At 37.8% G+C, this 22693-nt stretch overlaps 4 protein-coding genes across 7 annotated transcripts in view; 1 reads left to right on the top strand and 3 right to left on the bottom strand.

Annotated features, from left to right (window-relative positions):
* Positions 1-22693, top strand: part of LOC114462870 (formin-like protein 20) — a 474381-nt gene that overhangs the window by 64430 nt on the left and 387258 nt on the right. The gene's annotated exons all lie outside the window — the stretch shown is intronic.
* LOC114462878 (arrestin domain-containing protein 3-like) lies at positions 12-4589 on the bottom strand. Its single transcript, XM_028445964.1, has 6 exons — positions 3000-4589; positions 2862-2922; positions 2606-2777; positions 2418-2505; positions 2044-2300; positions 12-1430 (listed from the first exon to the last, which is right to left on the bottom strand). The coding sequence occupies exons 1-6, from the start codon at positions 3256-3258 to the stop codon at positions 1302-1304; spliced, it is 966 nt and encodes a 321-aa protein (XP_028301765.1). The 5' UTR covers positions 3259-4589; the 3' UTR covers positions 12-1301.
* Positions 4587-11214, bottom strand: LOC114462875 (arrestin domain-containing protein 3-like). Its single transcript, XM_028445961.1, has 6 exons — positions 10246-11214; positions 10080-10140; positions 9846-9993; positions 9680-9776; positions 7388-7647; positions 4587-5915 (listed from the first exon to the last, which is right to left on the bottom strand). The coding sequence occupies exons 1-6, from the start codon at positions 10502-10504 to the stop codon at positions 5643-5645; spliced, it is 1098 nt and encodes a 365-aa protein (XP_028301762.1). The 5' UTR covers positions 10505-11214; the 3' UTR covers positions 4587-5642.
* On the bottom strand, positions 13956-22545 carry LOC114462874 (arrestin domain-containing protein 3-like). 3 transcript variants are annotated; one of them, XM_028445958.1, is made up of 6 exons: positions 22146-22545; positions 21964-22024; positions 21730-21877; positions 21562-21658; positions 20819-21078; positions 13956-14260 (listed from the first exon to the last, which is right to left on the bottom strand). In XM_028445958.1, exons 1-6 carry the CDS (start codon positions 22402-22404, stop codon positions 13985-13987), a joined length of 1101 nt encoding a protein of 366 aa, XP_028301759.1. In that variant the 5' UTR covers positions 22405-22545; the 3' UTR covers positions 13956-13984. The 3 variants fall into 3 exon arrangements, with proteins under 3 accessions (XP_028301759.1, XP_028301761.1, XP_028301760.1); XM_028445960.1 differs by having other exon boundaries at positions 21730-21897; positions 22146-22225; XM_028445959.1 differs by having other exon boundaries at positions 21730-21755; positions 22146-22206.

Below are 22693 nucleotides of genomic sequence, written 5' to 3'. Positions count from 1 at the left end.
AGCGTCTCCTTTATAGTTATTATTTTTATTTTTTATTTAACCTTTATTTAACCAGATATAGTCCCAATGAATTTCAAAATCAAAATGCAGGCCAAAAGAGCAGCATAAAAGTTACAATTTAATATAAATACAACGATAAAAACAACCATGAACACTTTAAAATATACAATGAAAACAAAATAAACCTAACAAACAGAAAACTGTTGGGCAGTTTTACATCATCTCATTCAGTAAGAGCACATGTGTATTTTGTTCTCAGATAGTCATTTTAAATTTGCTATCAAAACAAAGTGCTAATTTAGAATTTTAACATTGAAGGGTTGAGTCCCCCATTCTGTTCAGAAACACATTTTCTTTACTGGGTGAAATGGTCTTTCCATCCTGAGAGTAGTCAATACATTATGTATTCAAAAAAGGAGAGGAGTCAGACCTCTGTAACAGCTGTAATCCTGACCAGACTGACCAGTCCCTGGCCTGATATATACTATATTCAACTTATTCTTCTTTTCCTTCCCCTGTTGTTCTGTTACTTTGCTCACTTACAGTCACATTTTATTTTTCCTGTAAACTCGAATGAGAACATGTTTATTAAATGTTTTCTGATTTATTTTTAATCAAGCCCATTTATTTATACAATATATATACCTGTTTTAGTGTTAAAGGAAAAATAACAAAAATTTACGTTTTTGAAAAGTGATAACTATGAGCAACAAGCCCAGCGTTTGCTAAAGTTTGCAACGTCAATAACTTTTTGCTGAGCTTTGTAGCATCTTTCTTCTCCTTTTCTGGATGTCATTCATGGCATCTTGTCTTTGGGGCCCCGTTATAACTAGATCACATGATTAAAATTTAATTTAGCAGACATTTTTTATCCAAAGCAATGTACAACACAAGCAGTTAGGGTTTAGGGACTTGCTCAACATCCCACAGTGACCACCCAGGTTGGATTTGAACCTGAGACTCTCCAATTAAAAGCCCTCTTCATTAACTGTTACGTCATCACTGTAACAGCTACAACTGCAATGTTTTTACACCTCTGATTTTGACCATACATTTTATTTAATTTATTATTTTCTTCTGTGGTATTTTAAAATGAATGGATGGATGCACCTTTGTGGCCATTTTGTTGCCAATGAACAACAAAAAGTTCATAAACTTGTCTGAACCAAGTCGCTATACCAATGGAACAAATAGTACAACTTGTTCATAATCACCTAAGGTATTGTGTTACGTATTGTTTGAATGGGGGTACACAGGACTGCTGTTGAAAATGCTTTTGGTCCTTTCTCCAAGACACTGTTTTAACTAAGAAACTTCTTAAACCAGATGGATTTCTTTGGTTTTTGTTGGTGCGGTCTTGGTGAACCAAGCAGGATGACCAGCGGGATTTTAATGACTTGGTCTCTGACGAAAGGGACATCCAGAGTGATCTGGAAAAATAACAACGTTCATTCTAAGTTTTTAAACATAGCAAAAACAAATCTGTGTTCAATACAATAATACAGTTGCACTATAAGCACATATACAGTACGGCCAAGCCTTGATGTACACACTTTGACCTTATGGCATGAAAGAACAGGTTGGACTGTAATTTGACACTTGGTGCAACAAGATTGTAACTCATTCCTTTTTTCCTCTAACCATTCAGCCCATTACTTTATCAATGGCCTTCATTAAAAACTTCCCGTCGACTTAAAATGACACAATTCCTGTTGTATTTGTTTGCTCCCTGGCTTGCCCTTTTGGCCACATCATTTTTAAGTGCCCCATTATTGTTCCACACACTTAGAACTCTGACTTACCACTGCCCAAACCTATTGTTTTGGGTATATTTTTTAGGAGCACTACCTCTTGCTTACTTGTCTGTCTCCAATTTATTGATAAGGGTGGGGTCTACTTGTTTTAAATGTGGGTGTATTCCAATAATCCCATTCCTCATTGGTACAATGCTCCTGCATGACACCCATTTATTTACTTGTACCCTCCATTTTTAAGAACCACTGCTCTGAAATGGATTTTCAATATCTTAAATGACAACATTACCTTGAGTCTGTACTCCAGCTTCATCATGCAGCAGTTAAAGAAAGTAGGGGGAAGTTGTGGAGGAATGCTCAGCACTTTTGTTATAGTTCCCCGGCTCTCTGCTGGAACAGGGTCTCCTGTCCCAAAGAACACATCCTTCCCGTGCACTTTTATCTTGGACTGAGCAGCAAACGTCTGCTTCTCACACAGGAAAAATTGAGGGACCACTCTTCGTGCCGAGCTGTTTACAACATCTACAGTCACTCCCATGGCCTCACCTCAGATAGAAGAACAGTTTGACATTAAGTGTTACATTTTACAATTTACCAAAGAAAGGGAATATACTTCTTTCAGACAAGATCTTAATCCCTATTAAAAAGAATACATCACTTTACCTTGTCTTAATCCCATTTTTTCTGAGGTAACATTCATTGTAATCTTTCCAGAGCCAAAAAATGAAATTCTGGTGGCATTTTGTGGTTCCTGGAGGATCAGAGAGAGAAGCCATATTTAGATCTGATCATAACTGAACGATTAAGTGTAAAATAAAGTCAGTGAAGGAAAAGAAAAACTGTTTTCCCACCTGTAGTCCAATGATGATAATTTCTGATTTTGAAGCAAATGGAAATTCAGATTTGCTCAGAAAAGGGACCTCAGCCTTGGCTTTGTGTACAAGCCAGAGGGACTGAGTCAGCTGAGCTCGGACGCTATAGGTGATGTGGCCCCACTTTCCTTTAAAAGATGAAGGCATGTCACTAAGAAAACAAAGAAAGAGGTACTCTTTTCAGTGAAAGAAGGCTTCTGAGGGAAAGTAATGAATTAATGAGAGAACCACACACGTGTTTGGAAGCACAAATGAGAATTGATACACATTCCTGCCAGGACCAATGATCTCTGTGCCTATTGGGATGACAATATAATCCGCATTATAATTTCGTTCATTTGCATTCTTTCTATTCTAAAATGAAGACACTCACCATTTCCCATTTGCTTATCCTGAACAATTATGTGCTCAAAATAAAAGTAAATCTTCTTATCGCTGTGGACCATCACGGTTGGTCCTTTTTGTTCATTCCAAGCCACCATAGCTTTTCCTTTGGCTTTGACCACCAAACACTGCACTTTGGTTTCTTTGTTGGTTACTACTGTTACTGTCCCAGAGAGCGTGTCCCCAGGAGAAAAGGTGCCACGGTCATTTACCTTGTCGTACGTCACAGAGAAATGCTTCACAGTCATTATAAAACTGTTGCCAACACATAAAATCCACAAAAATGATTGCAAGCAGGCCAGGAAGTAGTTCTTTCTTAAGATGTACAGATGCTGGTATGTTAGTTCTGTACCAGCAGAGAGCTGGTTCCTCTATTGCTCACGGTCACATGAGAAAGTCAGCAGGTGTCCCTTTCACAAAGGTAACCTAAGCCCAGCCATTCTGCTGGCTGAATTAGGCTACTTAAAGCAGCAATGTGTGAACTTGTTGTTTTGAACAATACCTTTGGGGGAAAAGTGTACAATATAGTGCTTAAAGTCAAACTTCCCTGCTGATTTCAGGTTCTAACGATTTATTCCTGGCTCTGGTGATTGAGCAAGAAACCTGACACGCCACTGAAAAAAATAACATAATGTCCACAAAAAATATTTCAAAATGAACTGAGGTTTATTCCAATAACAAAACTTAAAATAATTTTGTTGGATAACAAATATTTAGGATTGAAGAAATAAACTATAACAAAAGTCTCAGGGCTAAACAGGCTGGAGGGAGGTTAAAGACGGTCTTTCTCATGCTGCAGTCCCACATTCAGGTAACTCTACAGGCCCCTTTATACTCCACTTGGCCCAATAGGTAGAGACAACTCAGAGGAAAACAAGATGAGAACTCGATTAAAATACAATTACTTAATAGGCTACTACATTTACTGATTCACTAATTTATAACAAAATTATTTTACTTGTATTATTTTACTATGTGCCAGATTGAACTGGGAGTTTAAAAATGGTTCCCGACCACTGTTTTTAGACCTTTTGGTACATGGAGTACATGTCTCACAACATATGAGCTATATTTGATTAATATACAGATTTTTGCAATTTACATGCAGAAAGGTTAAAATTAGTGCAAAAAAACTGTTGAATTTTTACTTTCATTTCATTCTTTAGTGCTTGGTTTTGGTCAATATTCAGAAGCTGGACTAAAGCACGTCTGGCACCTTTGTTTTAGATTGGATGAAGTGGGCTGGACAACCATTGCTGTGGAAATTCATGCAGTTTTATTTACAAAAAGAATACTAAAAACAGCTGTTGATCAGTTTATTTTGCTATATACAGTGTATCAGCCACTGATCTAGATATATTGTATAATATATATATATATATATATATATATATAAACATAATCAGTTTTGTTGCATATGAATAATGTTAAAAATATTCAACAATTACACTAAACAGGATTGCACAAATACACAGATTGAATCATAGTCACACTTAAAGCATATGTACATTTTTTTGGGAGTCATTTGTTCAAAAATCCATAATATCCTTTCAGCATATTGTAATTCAAAGTGGTCTCTTGCTCTGTATTCAAGCTTTAGAAATCCAGGAGTGTGATGTTCTTTTACAGCCAATCAGAGATGATATTATACAAAGTGTTCTATGAGCTGTTTTGGGTGTTACTACTGGCTGCTTGAGGTAGTAATGGTGCAATGGTGGACGTTCCAACAGGAAAAGTTCCCATCATGGCATTATGCACAATGGCTTACATGCCAAAACGAGACAAAAAAGGAAGAATGACGTGGACAAGCGACAGTCTAGGGCCCAAACAAACACGTAACGGAGTCTGCGGAGGTCAAAGTGGGCTTCCGCACCACTTCCTGGTTTTAGAGAGAGAGTGACAACAACAAAATCGCATGTAAACCTTGGGAAAGCATATTCAAGGTGGAGAGAACATGCATAATTCATTGACAGTCTGGATGCAGACTCTCTTCCTCTCTCCTTTGCAGCTGGGAGTGCTGTGGCCAGGGGCTCCTGTCAACCTGACCACCTATGAGCGCTTTGTGACGAGGGAGGGGAAGGCAGTTTCAACAGAGTGATAAATGCTTTCATGTCAGAGTCTCTAAAACAAAACAAAATCTGTCTTATAACATAATAAAAGGTCCCTAGATTTGGTGAGAAAGAAATAGCTCCACAGTTGTGCGTGTTCATCAGGATGCTGGTTGATTTGAAACAGAGAGAGAAGGGAGGAGTGAGATTGTTTCCATTCCAGTATTACTATTCTACATACTGCAGCTTTAAGGACCTTTTAGAGACTGAATGCAACTAATGTGTTTTTGGGCTGTGGGAGGCAATCAGATTACTCCTCCAGACCCACACTTACCCAGACTAGTAGGGCTTGAACCCATGATCTCTGTGCTGTAAGACACTTGATTTACTGAGCCAGCAAAATACAGAGACTTTGACAGAAGCCAAGTGCTAAAATGGGCTGTTTCGTAACAGCGACACAAAGAGTAGATTTTTAATTAGATTTAAGTTCCTTCCTAGCTTCTAATAGAAACCACATTTGCCTAAATGTTTTTGAGTCTGTTTACATGATCGACCTGCAACATGTTCAGCAGTTATCGCTCAGTCTACAAATTATCGGCGTAGATGACAGGGTACAATGGATATTCTTCATAAGGAGGGGGGGGATCCATGGTGGGTGGGTTGGCTGCTCTGTTCCAGGTTGTATAGTTTGAGGCTCCAAGGGTTTCAAATCCATAAGCAGCAGCTGGTTGTTGTGATCGTTGTTGCTGTTGACGATGATGATTGTGTTCTTGTTGTTTTGTAGCTTGAGTCCTTGGTAGGATGATGATAGGAAGTTTGACCTCTGCATTTGGAGAATATTTGATATCCAACTGGACCTGTGAATACATATTATTCCTAGTATTTTACATTTATTTAACGTCTTATTGTCTTTATACATGGAGCTACAGTAAGACTGAGATGTAGGTGGGCGATCCAAAGGATGACTAGTGGGCCTGTACTACGAAGCTGGATAAGTATATCCGGGATATTGCTCCGTTATGGGCTTCACCTAACCAAACATTCTCCGTCACAAAGCACATGTTAGCTAGCTATCAACACGTTCACTTAAGTGAGGTGATTTCAGCTTGGCAATTGCAGCGTCAGACCAATCACAAACATGGAGAAACTGTGTGGAGATCTTAAGTCACAAATGAAAGATAATTTTTTAGAAATATGTAGAATTAAAATCCATAATTCCGACCAAAAAAAAAACAAACACTGCTGGCAAAAGATTATGCAATATGAGTCCATCGGATGATAAATGAACGGCGCTCTGATCAGTTTCACTTTATTACAGCACAGACGTAGTTGTTTCACTGTAGTATGTTTCTGCTGATGCTGACAGCAACATTATAGCGTATGTATGAATGAATGAAAGAATGAATGAGTTGATCCGTCCGCAATACGGGGAGTGCTCGACAATATCACTGGTAAATGAAAGGATTGCATTAACTATTAATAATCTTTCTTTTCTAAAAGCAGATGTCAGATCTACACCAACCAGGATCTTCGAACAATGGGAAGGTCATATTAGCCTAAGTTACCATGGTGATTTGGCCCAATAAGAAGTTAACAAGCATCCTAGTACAGACTCAAATAAATCCAGGAAGTTAGTGTGATAAGAAAAAATCCGGCTTCGTAGTACAGGCCCAGTATGGCTCAGTTTGCCAAACATCTTTTTCTTGGGTTTAAAGAAATCGCACCAGAAGATACATGGCACATGTATGTACAGTATAGACTGGTAAAACTGAGGTCTACACACCAATCAGGTGGTCTTAATGTAAGGTCAGTGTATTGGTAATCACATTTAAAGCCTAAACCAGTATTTACTTTCCCTAAAAATGGCCATGTGTTTGTTGCATCAATGTACAATTTATTACTATTAAAATGCAGAATAACATCGCCTCATTCTCAGAGGCGTTACTTTAAAACTGATTATGGGTGAAATGTCCTATGTGACAGAAGAGATAGTAAAGAGGAGTTGATGTTATTTGTATGTTCATCCTCAATTAATTGCTCTTTTCTGGAACCAGAAATAGAATTTGATGTTCTTTGTGACATTAGACAGTGTTGAAAAGCTTTTCAAATCAAACAAAGCTTGTATCTTTGTGTTTTATCTTCCCTTTTTTCACACACTTTTTTTTCCATCAAAATATCATCACAACCTATTTAATTTAATTAAAAATATATGTTTAATGACTTAACTCCTTTGTTGACTAGTGGTTGTTTTTATTTTTTTCAAATAAAATTTCAACTCACATTGGGCCCCAGGCAATTGAACCCAGAGGATTAGTATACCGGTACTTACCTTCAGCCGGTATTCTAGCTTGATGATGGAGCAGTTTAGGATGGAGGGAGGTAATTCTGTGGGGATTGTAATCGTCTTGGTCATTGTTTTGGTGCTAGAAGAAGGCTCAACAGCTTCAGCTTTGTCCTTCAGGATGTCTTGAATGTTTAGCTTCCTGTGGCCCTGTGCCAGGAAACTCTTCTTCTCGTAAAGTGTAAATTTGGGTTTCACTGAACGATTGGAGTTGTTCTTTATTTCAGCCATTATCTGAAGAACCTCACCTGTAAAAGGATTTTGGTACACAGAAGCAGCTCAAATCAGATCAATAATGTAAAAAAGCAAGTGCATTATAATCAAAGATTAATGAAGTTCTATTTCACAATATTTTGTGGGATGTCTCACTATAGGATGTCACCTCTGCTACATTTATCAGAATACCTTTTTCACTTTGCCAATCCTGATTGGCCGGTGAAGTGCATCAGTTCAATGGGAGAACGTCGGTGCACATCTTAAACCTATTTTCCTCTCAGCTACCTCGCGGTTTTTAGCTCTGACCAATTGAAATGTTCGCAGGTGGGATTTTCCTTTTTCCTGCTGACGAACGCTGAGAAATGTAGCAGAGGTGACATCTCATAGTGAGACATCTCCCTCATATTAGTCATAGAACTGGGGTTACAAAAGTAACATGAAAATAAACGTTTTGAAATGTCATCACCAAATGAGGAACAGTCAAATGTTTTCTCAAAAAAGAAGTCCACAGGAGCTCAAAACTTGTGAAAGAGCTTTAAAATTTCTTCCTCTCTCTCCTCTCACTCGTTTGCCTGCTTGCAGGTCTGGTGCTACTCCAGGTCTTCAGCGCTGGCCGCACACGTGACTGTATCTCGCCACTGTGATTGGTTCTGGCATGCACCGAAGCCGAGCTTTTGCAGTGAAATAGCTATAGATGGTGCGCTATCTGAATAGGTTTCACTTGTGGGTGAACATGAATGTGCCATCTGGGCGAAATAAACGTTTTAAAATGACCAAATTACTCCAAAAAGACAGATGCACACACTCGGGGTATTTAGAAGCCGTTGACAAAGTTTCAGGTCGAACAGATACCGCATCGGGGAGATATTCGGGCCACACACACACACACACACACATACACACACACACAAACAATCTGTCTGTGTGTGTGTTAGCTGTTTGGACCGCACGTTACTGACGAGCAACAACTTCCGGGTGTGTTGAAGGTAAACAGCAACAAAAGCAAATTCCTCTGCGGATACGGCATTATAAACTCTGATATTTTCACCACATGCTATAAAACCAAATGCGCACCTTGGATGTAGATGCTGAACACACACAAAGCTGTTTAGAGAGAGAGTAGCGACAACGGAAGAGTTCCCAGAAGTTTCAAATAGTTCCAGCGAGTCCGTATTTTTTTTTCTCTACACATGCATTTCAACAATCTGTGACTGACTATGTGCATGCGCGTGGCTGATGTGCGTGTGTGTGTGAGAGAGAACCCACGGAAGATATCTCAAAACACGCCCTCACCTCACATAAGGTATTTATAATAAACATATACTAAATGAGTAAAATGAAACAAAATATTTTTACAAAAAATACACAAAATGACAGGACCTATACTACGAAACTGGATAAATATATCCGGGATATCTCTCCGTTAGCTGGCTTCATCTAACCATATGTTCAATGCACTACAAAGCTGGTTATCAACACGTTAATTTAAGCCAGTGGTTTCCAATCTGGATGTGTGCAGGCTCACATAAAAAGGCCGTCATTTGCAGCAACTAACCAATCACAAACATGGAGACCCCGGCTCCAAAAAAGCCTGCAATATGTACCATGGAGGAAAAGACAATTATCATTAAAAGATGAAGAATAAAAATCCATAATCAGGCCCTCAGCAACACTGTTCCTGCAAAAGCCAAAAAGGAAGAAATTCTGTCAGAGGATTGTAGGACAATAAACAGACAGCACTCTGATCAGTTACTTTCCTTTTATTGAACAGCACAGAAGTGTTTCTATAGTCACGTTCTAAGCCTCATTTTCCGACACACTTCCAACGATGGGGATGTGGTGCAACATTTAGCTCTGATGCCTCGAATGAACCCTGTGAAACCCCTGCAGTTCACGCGATAAGAGGGAATCCAGCTTTGTAGTACAGGCCCAGTGAGTACACAAAATGTCCCAAAGTGAAAAGTTATGTTCATGACCTCAAGGCCTCCTACTGCCTACTACCCTTAACGCTTTTAATATGTCCCAGGGCTCACACACAAACCATTCAATATAGGCTATAATTACCTTGTTGATATCCCATCTTGTTAGTATGAACATCCAAGCACATGGTTCCAGAGCCGAAAACTTTAACTTTTTTATCTTTACAGCCATATTGAGGATCCTAAAAAACAAAGAGTTTTATTTCATTAAGGTCTTAAATTGAATGGATTACTCACATTTCAAGACTTACCAATAATCCAGCGGTGTCCATGTCTCCTTTGGACACAAATGTAAAGTAAGTTTTAGTTGTTTTTGTCAGCTTCATGGACTGCTTAAGCTCTGCTTTCAACTTGTGATTTATTTTGCCTATAGATGACTTAAAGGAGGATGGAATTCGTCTGTAAAGAGCAATAATAACCTAAGTCATTGGGATAAAATGAAATTCTACAGCACATTTAAATGATAGAAAAAGTAGATCACACACTTGTGAGGAATCCTGAAGGTAAAAGGAAACACATGTCTTCCTTGTCTAATAACTTCAGAACCTGTGTAAGAAACCACAGCCATTAATAAACAAGTCAGAAATCATGAGTTAAACAGTATTTTGATCAATGATCAATCATTAAAATCAAAGCATTGTAAGTTATTACCATCCTGTCTTGCTTCTCTCAAAATATGATGCTTAACTTCATAGTATTTCTCATCTGCCCAGTAAACACGATGATCATATTGTCCATAACTTTCATGCCAGACAACTCGAGCTTTCCCCTTTGCTGTAAAAACCAGTGCCTGGATCTTCATTTCTTTGGATGTTTCCAAAATGATCCTTCCTTTGATTTCATCTCCATTTGTAAAAACGTTGTCATTGTTGATGGCATCGTATTCGATGGAGAAGTTCTTGATGGTCATTTTTTACCAGAGAAATGGAAAGTCAAAATGTTATGGAAATACGGAGAATACACTCGTGCTACACTCACTCTGTGAAGCTGCTGTGACTGAAATACATGTGATTATAAACTCACTCATCCTGTCTGACTGATTTTTTGTGTGGATCCTTTAGGTGTGTCACAATTTGAAGCACAGCTGATATCACGTGATGCATTCCAATTGCTTAAAGGTATGGGTTCTTGAGTGAAATAGTTTAAGTACTGTATATCACAGGGCTAAAACACAACAGCACCTTGAGAAAATATATTTGATTAGCCGTATAAAAAGCACAACTGTCGTCCAACCTTAGATGAAAGGGAATTATTGCCCAAGTTAGCGTTAAAAAAAAGCAATAGAGTATTGATAGCTAAAGAATGTAAACATGAGGACATGGGTTAGTCGAACATGTTATCATTGCAATGTATTTATTAAATTGATTTAATAATCTTTAATAGTTCCTCCCACAGGAGGTTGTTGCAACTCTGCAACCGAGTCCATTTAATTAAGAAGAATCCCTAGGTTTGAAATATGATTGATATAGTTTTTTGTGTGGAACCTTATGCTTCAGTATTTATCACACTTGTTGATATCATGTGATGCATTCCAATACCTAAACTGTCCAGAAGCCATATTTAAGTCTGATTATTACAACAACAAAAAAAGTTAAATGAACATCCATCCATTTTCAGACTTGTTCCTGTTATTCAGGGTCACGGGGGTCTGTCGGTGCCTGTCTCTGGCTGACACTGCGCGCTAGGCGGGGATACACCCTGGACAGGGCGCCAATCCTTCGCAGGGCAACACATAAACAGACAACCATTCACACTCACTCCTACAGGCAATTTAGAGATTCTAATCAACCTAACAGTCATGTTTTTGGATTGTGAGAGGAAGCCGGAGTACCCGGAGGAAACCCACGCAGCACAGGGAGAACATGCAAACTCCACACAGAAAGGACCCAAATGTCCACCACAGGGCTTGAACCCAGGACCTTCTTGCTGTGAGGCAGAGATGCTAATCACTAATCCACCATGCACCATTAAATAAACTTTTCAGTTCCAAAAATGAATTTTCTTGCTATACTTTGTGTTTTCAGGCTTTAGGGGTTTAAACCATCAACTTTTTTATTTCAGAATTTTTTTGTTCTTTAATGTTTTTTTTCTCTCCCTAATAATTAATTAATTTATCAAAACCTATAATACCTTTTCCCTTGGGTGTGTTCTTTTCGGTTCAGAGGAAAAATAAAAATAAAACAATTAAAAAAAACTAATGTATGGGAAAATGGAAGTAGGGGGACTATAATTTTTGGGGATTGATCAAAGAGTTTTAGCTTGTTTTAATGCCCCCTTTGCCATATGTGCTGTGAGTGCGTGTACCCTACTTTTGTCAAGTGTGGCAACGGCTCTAAATATGTAGTTGGCAAAGAAAGGTTCTGTTCGCTTTAGTAGGGTTTGAGGAGTTCCTTCCGTCCGAAGCAGCACAATTCACGGGACATATCTGTTCAATGTTCCTTTGGGGAGGGGTACACCTGTAAGTAAAGGACAAAGGTCTTCTGTGGAGGAGTTTGAATCCACTTCCTTTGGGCCCTAGGATGTCTGCTTAGCGTCCAGAAGACATGTTCATAGCCTTGGGGGAAGTTTGTTAGACAAATAAATGTTGCTTTAATCCTGTTTGTGGAATTAAAGTTGAGAATCTAGTGATCTCTTAGTTATTGTACTACCTACATTCAGGCACGGCACCAGGGTTTTTTCTCTCCCGGTGCTAAAGGGGTGCGGGAATGAAATGTGGGGGTGCTGAGAATTTTAAGAAAAAATAAAAAATACTATTACTTTTATGAGGAGTGTCTCATTTTTTCTTCAATAAACGAAGTTGTGTAACACAGAATGTTAGATATAAATGTAGTTTTAACTGAATTTGGTCAAAGAATATTTAACAAATTAGTTAAGCATAATACAAGTGACCACAAGGCAATGGCAACAAAAAAATAATGAGTAAAAGTGACCAATTCAACACCTGACAGCCACTCTTTCGCCTGCGAATGGTCAGACAGTAAATCTAAAATGCAAAACGTCAGGAAAGAACTAACTCACCCTAGTTGTTTTATAGAGGAACAATGTGTTTGTTGTTGTTTCTGAGTGGAGGATTTGACAAATAAACTCAAAACGATCAGAAAGTTCCACGAACAATTGAGTAAAGTAAACTCTCAGATTATATTATTTGATCAGAAACAAAGATATTTCTATCATGCTCTTGCTAACATTTGTAAATTGTTAATCTAATGGTTTAATTTTAGGCAAATATTAAGATTATTACATTCAAGTCTCCTAAATTTATAGTTACAGGGGAGTTAAACTTAACAAAGGCCTCCAAATGCATACGTTTAGGTCTATTTCAGGGGGAAAAAATCATTAGGTAAAATAAAATGTTTTGCATCGTATGAGCTGTATTTGATTAATATACAGAAATTTAAAATTTATATGCAGAAGCGTTAAATTTAATGCAGAAAACTGTTGAAATTCCACTTTCCTTTCTTTCTTTTTTTGAATATATTGGTTTTGGTCTATATTTGGAACCTGGACTAAAGCAAGTCTGACACCTTTGTTTTAGATTGTGCGCTGGATGAAGTGTTCTGGACAACCTTTGCTGTTGAAATTCATAGTTTTATTAAAAAAAATAAAAAAGTAACAAAAGCTGTCGGTCAGTTTTTTCTGCTATATACAGTTTATCAGCCACTGATGTAGATATATTGTAAAGAAAAAAATATAAACAGAATCAGTTTTGTTACAGAAATCAGTTTTGTTACAGAAATCAGTTTTGTTACATATAAATAATTTAAAAATTACACTCTAATTTCGAATTTTTCTAATTTTAATCACTTTATTAATCCCTGAAGGGAAATTATGTTACACTCTGTTGTTTTTAGGGACATGCTTCTCACACACAGGCCCGAATCACACGCATGCACAAACAGACTGGATTGCACAAATACACAAAGATAAAGCTCTTTTAGAGTCTGAATGAAACAAATGCATATGTTTATGGACTGTGGGAGGCAACCAGAGTATCCATACTAACCCACACACACCCAGACCTTGAACCCATAATCTCTGTGCTGTGAGATACTCTTGATTTACTGAGCCAGCAAAATGTAGTGACGTTGACAGTGCCATGAAGTGCTAAAATTACAGTTATATTGAGATTTAAGTTCCTTCCTAACTCGTAACAGTAACTACATTTGCTTTAATGTTTTTCAGTCTGTTTACGTGATCAACATGCTCAGCAGATGTTAGTATCCTAATACAATATAATGTCTTCATGAAGTATATTGGGTCCGTATTTGACCAGATATGGGGCATATCAAAAATCTCCGGATATTCATCAGAAAAGTCCGTATTCTAGACAGAATCAAAAACCGGATATTCTCGATTCTTGCTCTTTTTGCGCAGTGTGTTATCGCTCAGTCTACAAATTGTCAGCATAGATGGGAGGGTGTAATGGATATTCTTCATAAGGAGGGGGATGATCCATGGGGGGCGGTGCTGCTGGATTGGCTGTGCTGTTCCAGGTTGGATAGTTTGAGGCTCCAAAGGCTTCAAATCCATAAGAAGCAGCTGGTTGCTGTTGTTGTTGTTGACGATAATGATCGTGTTCTTGTTTTTTGGTAGCTCGAGTCCTTGGTAGGATGATGATAGGAAGTTTAACCTCTGCATCTGGAGAGTATTTGATGTCCAACAGGACCTGTGAATACATATTATTCATAGTTTTCATAAATTCTTTGGATATTTTCATATTGTTTCCTCGATTCCTGTTGTTTCTTGTAAAGGAATCGTCAATAAATGTTATCATGGACATGAACAAAAAAGTAAACAACATTTAATGGCAAATGTAATCACATTTTATATTAACAAAGTCCGACCAACACAGGATGTTAACTGTTTCTGCTCTCCTTTTCAATACTCAATGGCCCTCATTTATCAACCTTGTGTGAAAACTGGTGTAAATTTGAGTGCACATTTTGTTATTATAATAAATGATCGGGTGTTAAAGGGGACATATCATGCTAAATCCACTTTTTTAGCCCTTAAATGCTTTTTGTTGTAAACGGTGGCTGTCGTGATTCAATCACGTGATGCATGTCACGTCTATTTGACTGTCTGGAGCAGCAGATTCGACTGTTATAAAGACAATAATATTAATGGTTGTGTAGTTTCTGTTTCTGTTACATTAATTAGGGTTTATTTATTTTTTCTCTAACTAATCCTATGTCATTGATTGATATACATTTTGGTATGCTATCTAGTCTAAGAAGATCTTCCCTAATTTAATATTGCAGACTGAGATTTCTGTTTTGTTCTTGTTGCAGTTTGTTGTTTCTTGTATTATGTATGTATGTGTGATTGTGTGGTGGTGTGGAAGCGTATGTATTATTATGAGTGCTCTTGACTGGTTGTTCTCACTCTTATTTGTTGTTAATTGCTTTATATTTTTTCTCTATATTTTCTTTTTTATTAAGTATGGTTAATGGTCTTAAAATGATTCATGTGAACATTAGAAGCTTACTTCCTAAAATCGACCAAATGAGAGCCTGGATAACTTACAATAAACCTAGCATTATTACAATATCTGAAACATGGCTTTCTTCTAGCATCTCTGACAATGATATTCATCTGGAGAATTATACTTTGTACATAGCAGACCGAGGCTCTAGAGGCAGCGGCGTAGCCACCTTTATAGCATCTAATCTTCAATCTCTGCTTATTCACCCAAAAGAAAAACCAGTGCACTTTGAAGGTCTGTTTGTAAAAGTTATTTTACATGAAAATAAACAATTAATCATTGGTAACATTTACAGACCTCCTAACTCCCCTTCTGATTCCGTGAAAAATATATTGTCTACAGTTTCATCCTTAGGCTGTAATAATGAGACGATACTACTGGGTGACTTTAACATAAACTGGTTGGCTCCTTCCTCTGCATCTGAGCGAAACATTTTTAATAGCTCAAACTTTTCCCAGTTGATTAATGACCCTACAAGAATTAGTCCCACATCACAATCTCTTCTTGATCTGATCTTAGTAACTCACCCTGAGCGCTTTTCAGACTCTGGTGTGTTATCTGACTGTTTTAGCGATCACTGTATTGTGTATTGTATATGGAAAATTAAACCTCCACGTCTCCCCCCAAAAATTATCAAAGTTCGTAGAACAAAATGGTTAAATAGTGAAAACTTAATTAACGATATTGTAAATATGAACTGGGACAGACTTTTTTTTCAATACCTTCCATAAATGAAGCTTGGGACTATTTTTCCTCTGAACTTCTAAATGTTATTAATCTTCATGCTCCATTTGCAGAAATCAGAGTTAAAGGAAGCCATCTTCCCTGGGTGAATGGAGAACTCCTCAGTCTGTTTAGACAACGGGATAAGGCCTGGTCAACTTTTAATCACACTAAGCTTGCTGCTGACTGGGACGTATATCGACACCTGCGAAATATATGTACCACGCAAACTAGAAATGCTAGATCAAATTATTACAAAAACAGTCTTACAAATAACTTTAAACATCCTAAACCGTTTTGGAAGCAAATAAACAAATTATCAGGTAAATCTAACTCTGCAACTCATAATATGCTTATTAATGATGTAATCACTAATGACTCTGGTGCAATTGCTTCTGCCTTTAGCCAACATTTTTCACAACTTCCACAGGTCCATTCTCCTCCCCATGCTTCACTTTCTTCCTCTGATGCTCCATCTTGCAGCAGTTTCTCATTCAGTAGGGTAAGCTCAGCTGTAGTAGAGCAGATCATAAATGAACTTTCTCATAGCAGTGCTGGTCCAGACGGCATTGAGACCAAGTTTATCAAGCTTGCCTCTCATGTTCTATGTTTTCCTCGAGCCGATCTGTTTAACTTATCATTTAGTACATGTGAAGTTCCCTCTGCCTGGAAATGTGCAAAGGTCATCCCCCTGCATAAAGGGGGTGACAGTAGTATTATAAATACTGTAACTATAGACCAATCTCTATGAATAACAGTATTGTTAAAGTCTATGAGAAAATAGTCTTTAATCAACTATCTGAACACCTCTCAACCAATAACCTCTTATCTGCATTTCAATCTGGCTTTAGAAAACACTTCTCTACTACATCTGCTTTATTAAAATTTACCAATGATATTTTTTCTGGCTTTGACAATAATCTGCTTACTGGTGCTTTATTTATAGATCTCACCAAAGCGTTTGATATGGTCGATCACTATTTGCTTTTAGACAAGCTTCATTCTATAGGCCTGGATAGGTCTTCGCTCCTCTGGTTCAATTCTTACCTTCATCATAGGCAGCAGTGTGTGTTTTACAATGGCAGCTACTCTGTTTTTTCATTTATTGAGAAAGGTGTTCCGCAGGGTTCTTCTCTTGGCCTACTTTTATTTTCAATATTTATTAATGATCTCCCTCTTGCATGCAATGACTGTAACATCCAACTTTATGCTGATGACACCGTGATTTATTCTGCAAAATCCAATATCTCTGATATTAATCACTCTATTCAGCATGACTTTAATGCAGTTCAATCCTGGCTACAATCTAATAAACTTTTACTCAATAACTCGAAATCAAATTTTATGTTGTTCCAGAAGCGGGTTTTCAGCTAATGAGATTAAACTCACTTTTTCTGATTTGTCACCAGTCCCAGTTGTTGATCAGTTCAAATATCTTGGTCTATGGCTAGACTCCTCACTATCATTTAAAACTCATATACAAACTATTACACATAAAATTTCTTATCGCTTAAAATTGCTTTATCAATCAGTTAATTGTTTTAGTTACTCCGTTAGAAAAAGGATCACTTCCCAATTGATTTTTCCCATTATTGATTACAGTGATATTATTTATCAAAACACCACTGCCACGATTCTCCAACCACTTAATGTCACTTACAATAGTCTGTGTAGATTTATCCTCCGCTGTCCCTTTAGAACTCACCACTGCCAAATGTATGAACATTTGTCATGGCTCTCTCTGGCATCTAGACGACAGCTTCACTGGCTATTATTTATTGAATTCCTGTATTGTCTGCTCTGCTGTATCTGTCATCTTATGTAAGTTGAGGACGCCCTCGAAAACGAGATGTTTCATCTCAAGGGGCTTATCCTCCAATAAATAAATAAATAAATAAAAATAAAAAAAATATTTTGCAATCTGTTTAGATTTTTCTATTCTCTATTATGTTTTTTGAACAATAACGTCACAGTATTTGCAGCGGAACTGCCAAATTAGGACATCGACTCCAGGCCTAACAATCTGCCATTTTTATTTCTCGCTACGATTTTGTAGTCCAAGCTCAAGGATGCCGAAGTTACAAGAGGATAAGTCAAAATGTTTGGTTGTTGGATGTAGTAACACACACGCTTCATTACGTCTCCCAGCATCAGAACCTTTTCGAAGTGCCTGGTTGAGTTTAATTTTTCACGGAAATGTACCCACATCTGTGGGTAAGGTCATTTTTGTGTGCGCGCAGCACTTCAAGGATGACTGCTTCTGCAACCACCGCCAGTATAAAGAAGGATTTACCGAAAGACTTTGTCTGATTGAGGGTTCAATTCCTTCTATCTTTGGAGACGACGAACAGAGCACTTCGGTAAGCTGTAAATAACACTAAAAAGTGTGATAAGACGTCCCTGTCATTGTTTTGTTAGCATTAGCAGTTGCACCGTCTTCATATGTTAGCGCTGTGTGCTCGCTTCCTTTTCATCTCGCTCCGCCGGGTCAGACTCTGGCTCAAACTGGTAAGGCTGGATGGACAAGTCTTCCGTTGTTGACATTTTGTAAATAACGTGTGAATAAAAAGTTTCTGCGCCACTAAATAATCGTATCTCTTCTATCAAACTACAAAAATGGCCGAACAGGGTGGAGTTGAACTGAGTGTAACCTCTGCAACCTGGAGAGGGGGCGGGGTATGAAGTGTCTCATTTGCATTTAAAACGAGTTGCTCTCAGAAGCACATCAGAAGAGGGGCCTGTGGAGCTATAATAATGAGGAATTCAGAACAAAGCATTACAGTTCCGCTTTATATAGACCACAACTGTATGATTTATATGTAAAAAAGAAGGATTTAAAGGCATGATATGTCTCCTTTAATGAATCCAGCTGCTGCTTTTTATCGTCATTAACATGTCACAACATCAAAAGCCGCTGCCGGAGACCCGGTACTCGGCCCACTTTGCCTCGGACAGAGCGGACGGGCAACCCGGCATGCGCGGGGCGGTGTCCGGGGCCGGGTCTCCGTGGCGACTCTGGTGGCCGCAGCTGCTGCTCCTCCAGCCGCGGCGCTAGCTCAGCCCCACGGCGCGAGCCCAGCCTTTAGAGCCTATCCTTATCCCGAAGTTACAGGTCAACTACTGTCTACATACACAATCAAAAGGCAAGGCAAGGGAAATCGACTGACTGTCGATTTATGCGACAGTGCTGCGGCGCTTGTGGCCACTAGGGGCGCTTGACATGAAAGTTGCATGTCTAGCTCCCCTCGTGGCCAAAGGTTACAAAGTGTGCCTTTAAGTAATATTCTAATTTTCTGAGATACCGAATTTGGGATTTTCATTAGTTGTAGTTATAATCATCAAAATTAAAAAAAAAATATCTAAGAATTTAAGAAATAAACATTTGAAATATATCAGTCTGTGTGTAATGAATGAATATAATACGTTTCACCTTTTGAATGGAATTACTGAAATAAATCAATTTTTTCATGATATTCTAATTATATGTGTGGTGAGCTTAAAACATGAAGCTCTCGTCCATAGTTTTCCCGTAAATATTCAAATATCACACAAACAGAAAACTTAATTTTAAAAGAGAAAAAAGCTGCTTGTCTGTTTTTTTATTTTTCTATTTTGGTTTCAAGTCAGTAAAACAAAATAACCACACAACAACATTTTTTTTTGTCATTTTGATTTGGTTTTAAAATGGAATAACTAAAGAATGAAGGGTACATGGATTGACCCCAAAGGTGGTACAATCAATTTCTCGTTCGCCGGCTTTTCCACTATGCGATATTTTGTTGTCTGCTGGTGCTGGGCAATGACATCACAGACAGCCAACCGAGTCGGCCGTAACATCTTTATTAATAAAAGTGCTTTTAAAACACAGCCCTATAAAGTCTGCCGTGCTTACATCCAATGTGTTATTTCCTTGTATCGATATAATCAATTGATTACTTTTTAAAACAATTTTAGATTGATATGTGTCATCTGGAAGGCCAACTTGCTGAGCACAAATCGATGTAGTTGAATCGAAGAAATATAAATCAATTCATCGATTTAATGGTTCCTCCCTTAGATTATATTAATAACAGCAATGACACAGTCACTACCCATTTTATTTATTTGAAAATATATATTTATCTTCAACTCCTTTTTATAGTAGTGGCTGTTTTTATTGGGGTTTTTTCAAATGAAAATTCAACTCACTTTGCGCCCCAGCAAATTGAACCCAGAGGATTAGATTAGATCATGTTCTACACCTCCATCATTCAGTCTGTTCTGTGCACCTCCATCACTGTCTGGTTTGGATCTTCAACCAAACTAGACAGACACAGACTACAACGGATAATCAGGACTGCAGAAAAGATCATTGGTGTTGATCTGCCCTCCATCCAAGACTTATACCTGTCCAGGGTCAGGAAACGGGCAGGTAGCATCACTGCAGACCCCTCTCACCCTGCACACAATCTGTTTAAACTCCTCCCCTCCGGCAGACGCTACAGATCACTGTATGCCAAAACTACCCGCCCTTAAAAACAGTTTCTTCCCCCAGGCTGTCACTCTGATCAACACTACAAAGTCATAGAGTGTCAGACCTGTTTCTGTTACTATGAAATAACCTGGAACTAAACATAACAACCCTGGATCAACCTGTCACTGCGAAATGTTCATGGACATAATATTTTCATTTAAATGTTCACCTGCACTACTCATCAATGCACTACTGCACTATTATCTTATTATAATTATTATTGTATTTTTATTTTATTTTGTTATTATTATTATTATTATTATTATTACTATTATTATTATCTTGTTATTTTTATTTAGTTTGCACATATTAGTCTAACTACTCTTATATTTATATTTATACTTCTTTTTTTTATTTATTTTTCTTTATTCTAGTTGATTGTTATGATTTAATGTTACACTATCTGAGAGAGCACAGGTCACCAAAACAAATTCCTCGTGTGTATTCATACACTCTTGGTCAATAAAGTTGATTCTGATTCTGATTCTGATACCTGTACTTACCTTCAGCCGGTATTCTCGCTTGATGATGGCGCAGTTTAGGATGGAGGGAGGTAATTCTGTGGGGATTGTAATCGTCATGGTCACAGTTTTGGTGCTAGAAGAAGGCTCAACAGCTTCAGCTTTGTCCTTCAGGATTTCTTGGATGTAAAGCTTCCTGCGGCCCTGTGCCAGGAAACTCTTCTTCTCGTAAAGTGTAAATTTGGGTTTCACTGAACGACTCGTGTTGTTCCTTATTTCAGCCATTATCTGAAGAGCCTCACCTGGAAAAGGATTTTGGTACACAGAAGCAGCTCAAATCAGATCAGGAATTTAAAAAACGTGTGTATTGTAATGAGAGATGAATGAAGTTTTCAACTTCTCCTCTGTGTGTTGGCATCGTGATAGTCTGGTATGGTTTCCAGAAGAGACCGAGGATAGGCTCACGCAAACTGTGTTTGAGTTTAGTGGTAGAATAGGTTCCATTTCTTATGATTTAAAAACACTAACACAGTGGGCCTATACTATGAAACTGGATAAATATATCCAGGGTATCTCTCTGTTAGATGACTTCATCTAACCAAACATTCACAACGTCAGAGCAGCTGTACTACAAAGTAGGTTATCAACACGTTAAAGTAGACAGTAAATGGTAACTTTAAAGGTACCTACCTACCTATCTACCCATAAAGGTTCTAGTCTGGCCAAGGGCTCACACACAGGAACAAACAAGGATATTCCCACCATTCAATATAGGCTATAATTACCTTGTTGATATCCCATCTTGTTAGTATGAACGTCCAAGCACATGGTTCCAGAGCCGAAAACTTTAACTTTTTTATCTTTACAGCCATATTGAGGATCCTAAAAAACATAAAGAGTTTTATTTCATTAAGGTCTTAAATTGAATGGATTACTCACATTTCAAGACTTACCAATAACCCAGCGGTGTCCATGTCTCCTTTGGACACAAATGTAAAGTAAGTTTTAGTTGTTTTTGTCAGCTTCATGGACTGCTTAAGCTCTGCTTTCAACTTGTGATTTATTTTGCCTATAGATGACTTAAAGGAGGATGGAATTCGTCTGTAAAGAGCAATAATAATCTAAGTCATTGGGATAAAATGAAATTCTACAGCACATTTAAATGATAGAAAAAGTAGATCACACACTTGTCAGGAATCTTGAAGGTAAAAGGAAACACATGTCTTCCTTCTCTAATAACTTCAGAACCTGTGTAAGAAACCAGCCATTAATAAACAAGTCAGAAATCATGAGTTAAACAGTATTTTGATTAATCATCAGTCATTCAAAGCACATGCAAACATGTATGAAATTATTTGTAAGTTATTACCATCCTGTCTTGCTTCTCTCAAAATATGATGCTTAACTTCATAGTATTTCTCATTTGCCCAGTAAACACGATGTTGGTTTTGTCCATAATGTTCATGCCAGACAACTCGAGCTTTCCCCTTTGCTGTAAAAACCAGTGCCTGGATCTTCATTTCTTTGGATGTTTCCAAAATGATCCTTCCTTTGATTTCATCTCCATTTGTAAAAACGTTGTCATTGTTGATGGCATCGTATTCGATGAAGAAGTTCTTGATGGTCATTTTTACCAGAGAAATGGAAAGTCAAAACATTATGGAAATACGGAGAATACACTCGTGCTACACTCACTCTGTGAAGCTGCTGTGACTGCGATACATGTGATTATAAACTCACTCATCCTGTCTGACTGGTTTTTTGTGTGGATCCTTTAGGTGTGTCACAATTTGAAGCACACCTGATATCACGTGATGCATTCCAATTGCTTAAAGGTATGGGTTCTTGAGTGAAATAGTTTAAGTACTGTATATCACAGGGCTAAAACACAACAGCTTGCAGCTGGTTTTATTGGTA

This window comes from Gouania willdenowi, chromosome 5 (genome assembly GCF_900634775.1).
Source record: "Gouania willdenowi chromosome 5, fGouWil2.1, whole genome shotgun sequence".
NCBI lineage: Eukaryota > Metazoa > Chordata > Actinopteri > Blenniiformes > Gobiesocidae > Gouania > Gouania willdenowi.
Note: the sequence above shows the minus strand (reverse complement) of the source record. Positions and strands in the feature narration are given on the sequence as shown.

What these genes read in the sequence shown, in the direction of transcription:
- LOC114462875 (XM_028445961.1), bottom strand. Translation starts at nt 10,504, where the DNA reads ATGACCATCAAGAACTTCTCCATCGAATACGATGCCATCAACAATGAC. An exon ending in ACCTTCAGGATTCCTCACAA is followed by an intron (nt 9,994 to 10,079) that starts GTGTGTGATCTA and finishes TGCTCTTTACAG; the next exon opens with ACGAATTCCATCCTCCTTTA. An exon ending in CAAGATGGGATATCAACAAG is followed by an intron (nt 7,648 to 9,679) that starts GTAATTATAGCC and finishes ATCCTTTTACAG; the next exon opens with GTGAGGTTCTTCAGATAATG.
- LOC114462878 (XM_028445964.1), bottom strand. Translation starts at nt 3,258, where the DNA reads ATGACTGTGAAGCATTTCTCTGTGACGTACGACAAGGTAAATGACCGT. An exon ending in AAAAATGGGATTAAGACAAG is followed by an intron (nt 2,301 to 2,417) that starts GTAAAGTGATGT and finishes CTTCTATCTGAG; the next exon opens with GTGAGGCCATGGGAGTGACT. An exon ending in AGCTGGAGTACAGACTCAAG is followed by an intron (nt 1,431 to 2,043) that starts GTAATGTTGTCA and finishes TTATTTTTCCAG; the next exon opens with ATCACTCTGGATGTCCCTTT.
- LOC114462874 (XM_028445958.1), bottom strand. Translation starts at nt 22,404, where the DNA reads ATGACCATCAAGAACTTCTTCATCGAATACGATGCCATCAACAATGAC. An exon ending in ACCTTCAAGATTCCTGACAA is followed by an intron (nt 21,878 to 21,963) that starts GTGTGTGATCTA and finishes TGCTCTTTACAG; the next exon opens with ACGAATTCCATCCTCCTTTA. An exon ending in CAAGATGGGATATCAACAAG is followed by an intron (nt 21,079 to 21,561) that starts GTAATTATAGCC and finishes ATCCTTTTCCAG; the next exon opens with GTGAGGCTCTTCAGATAATG.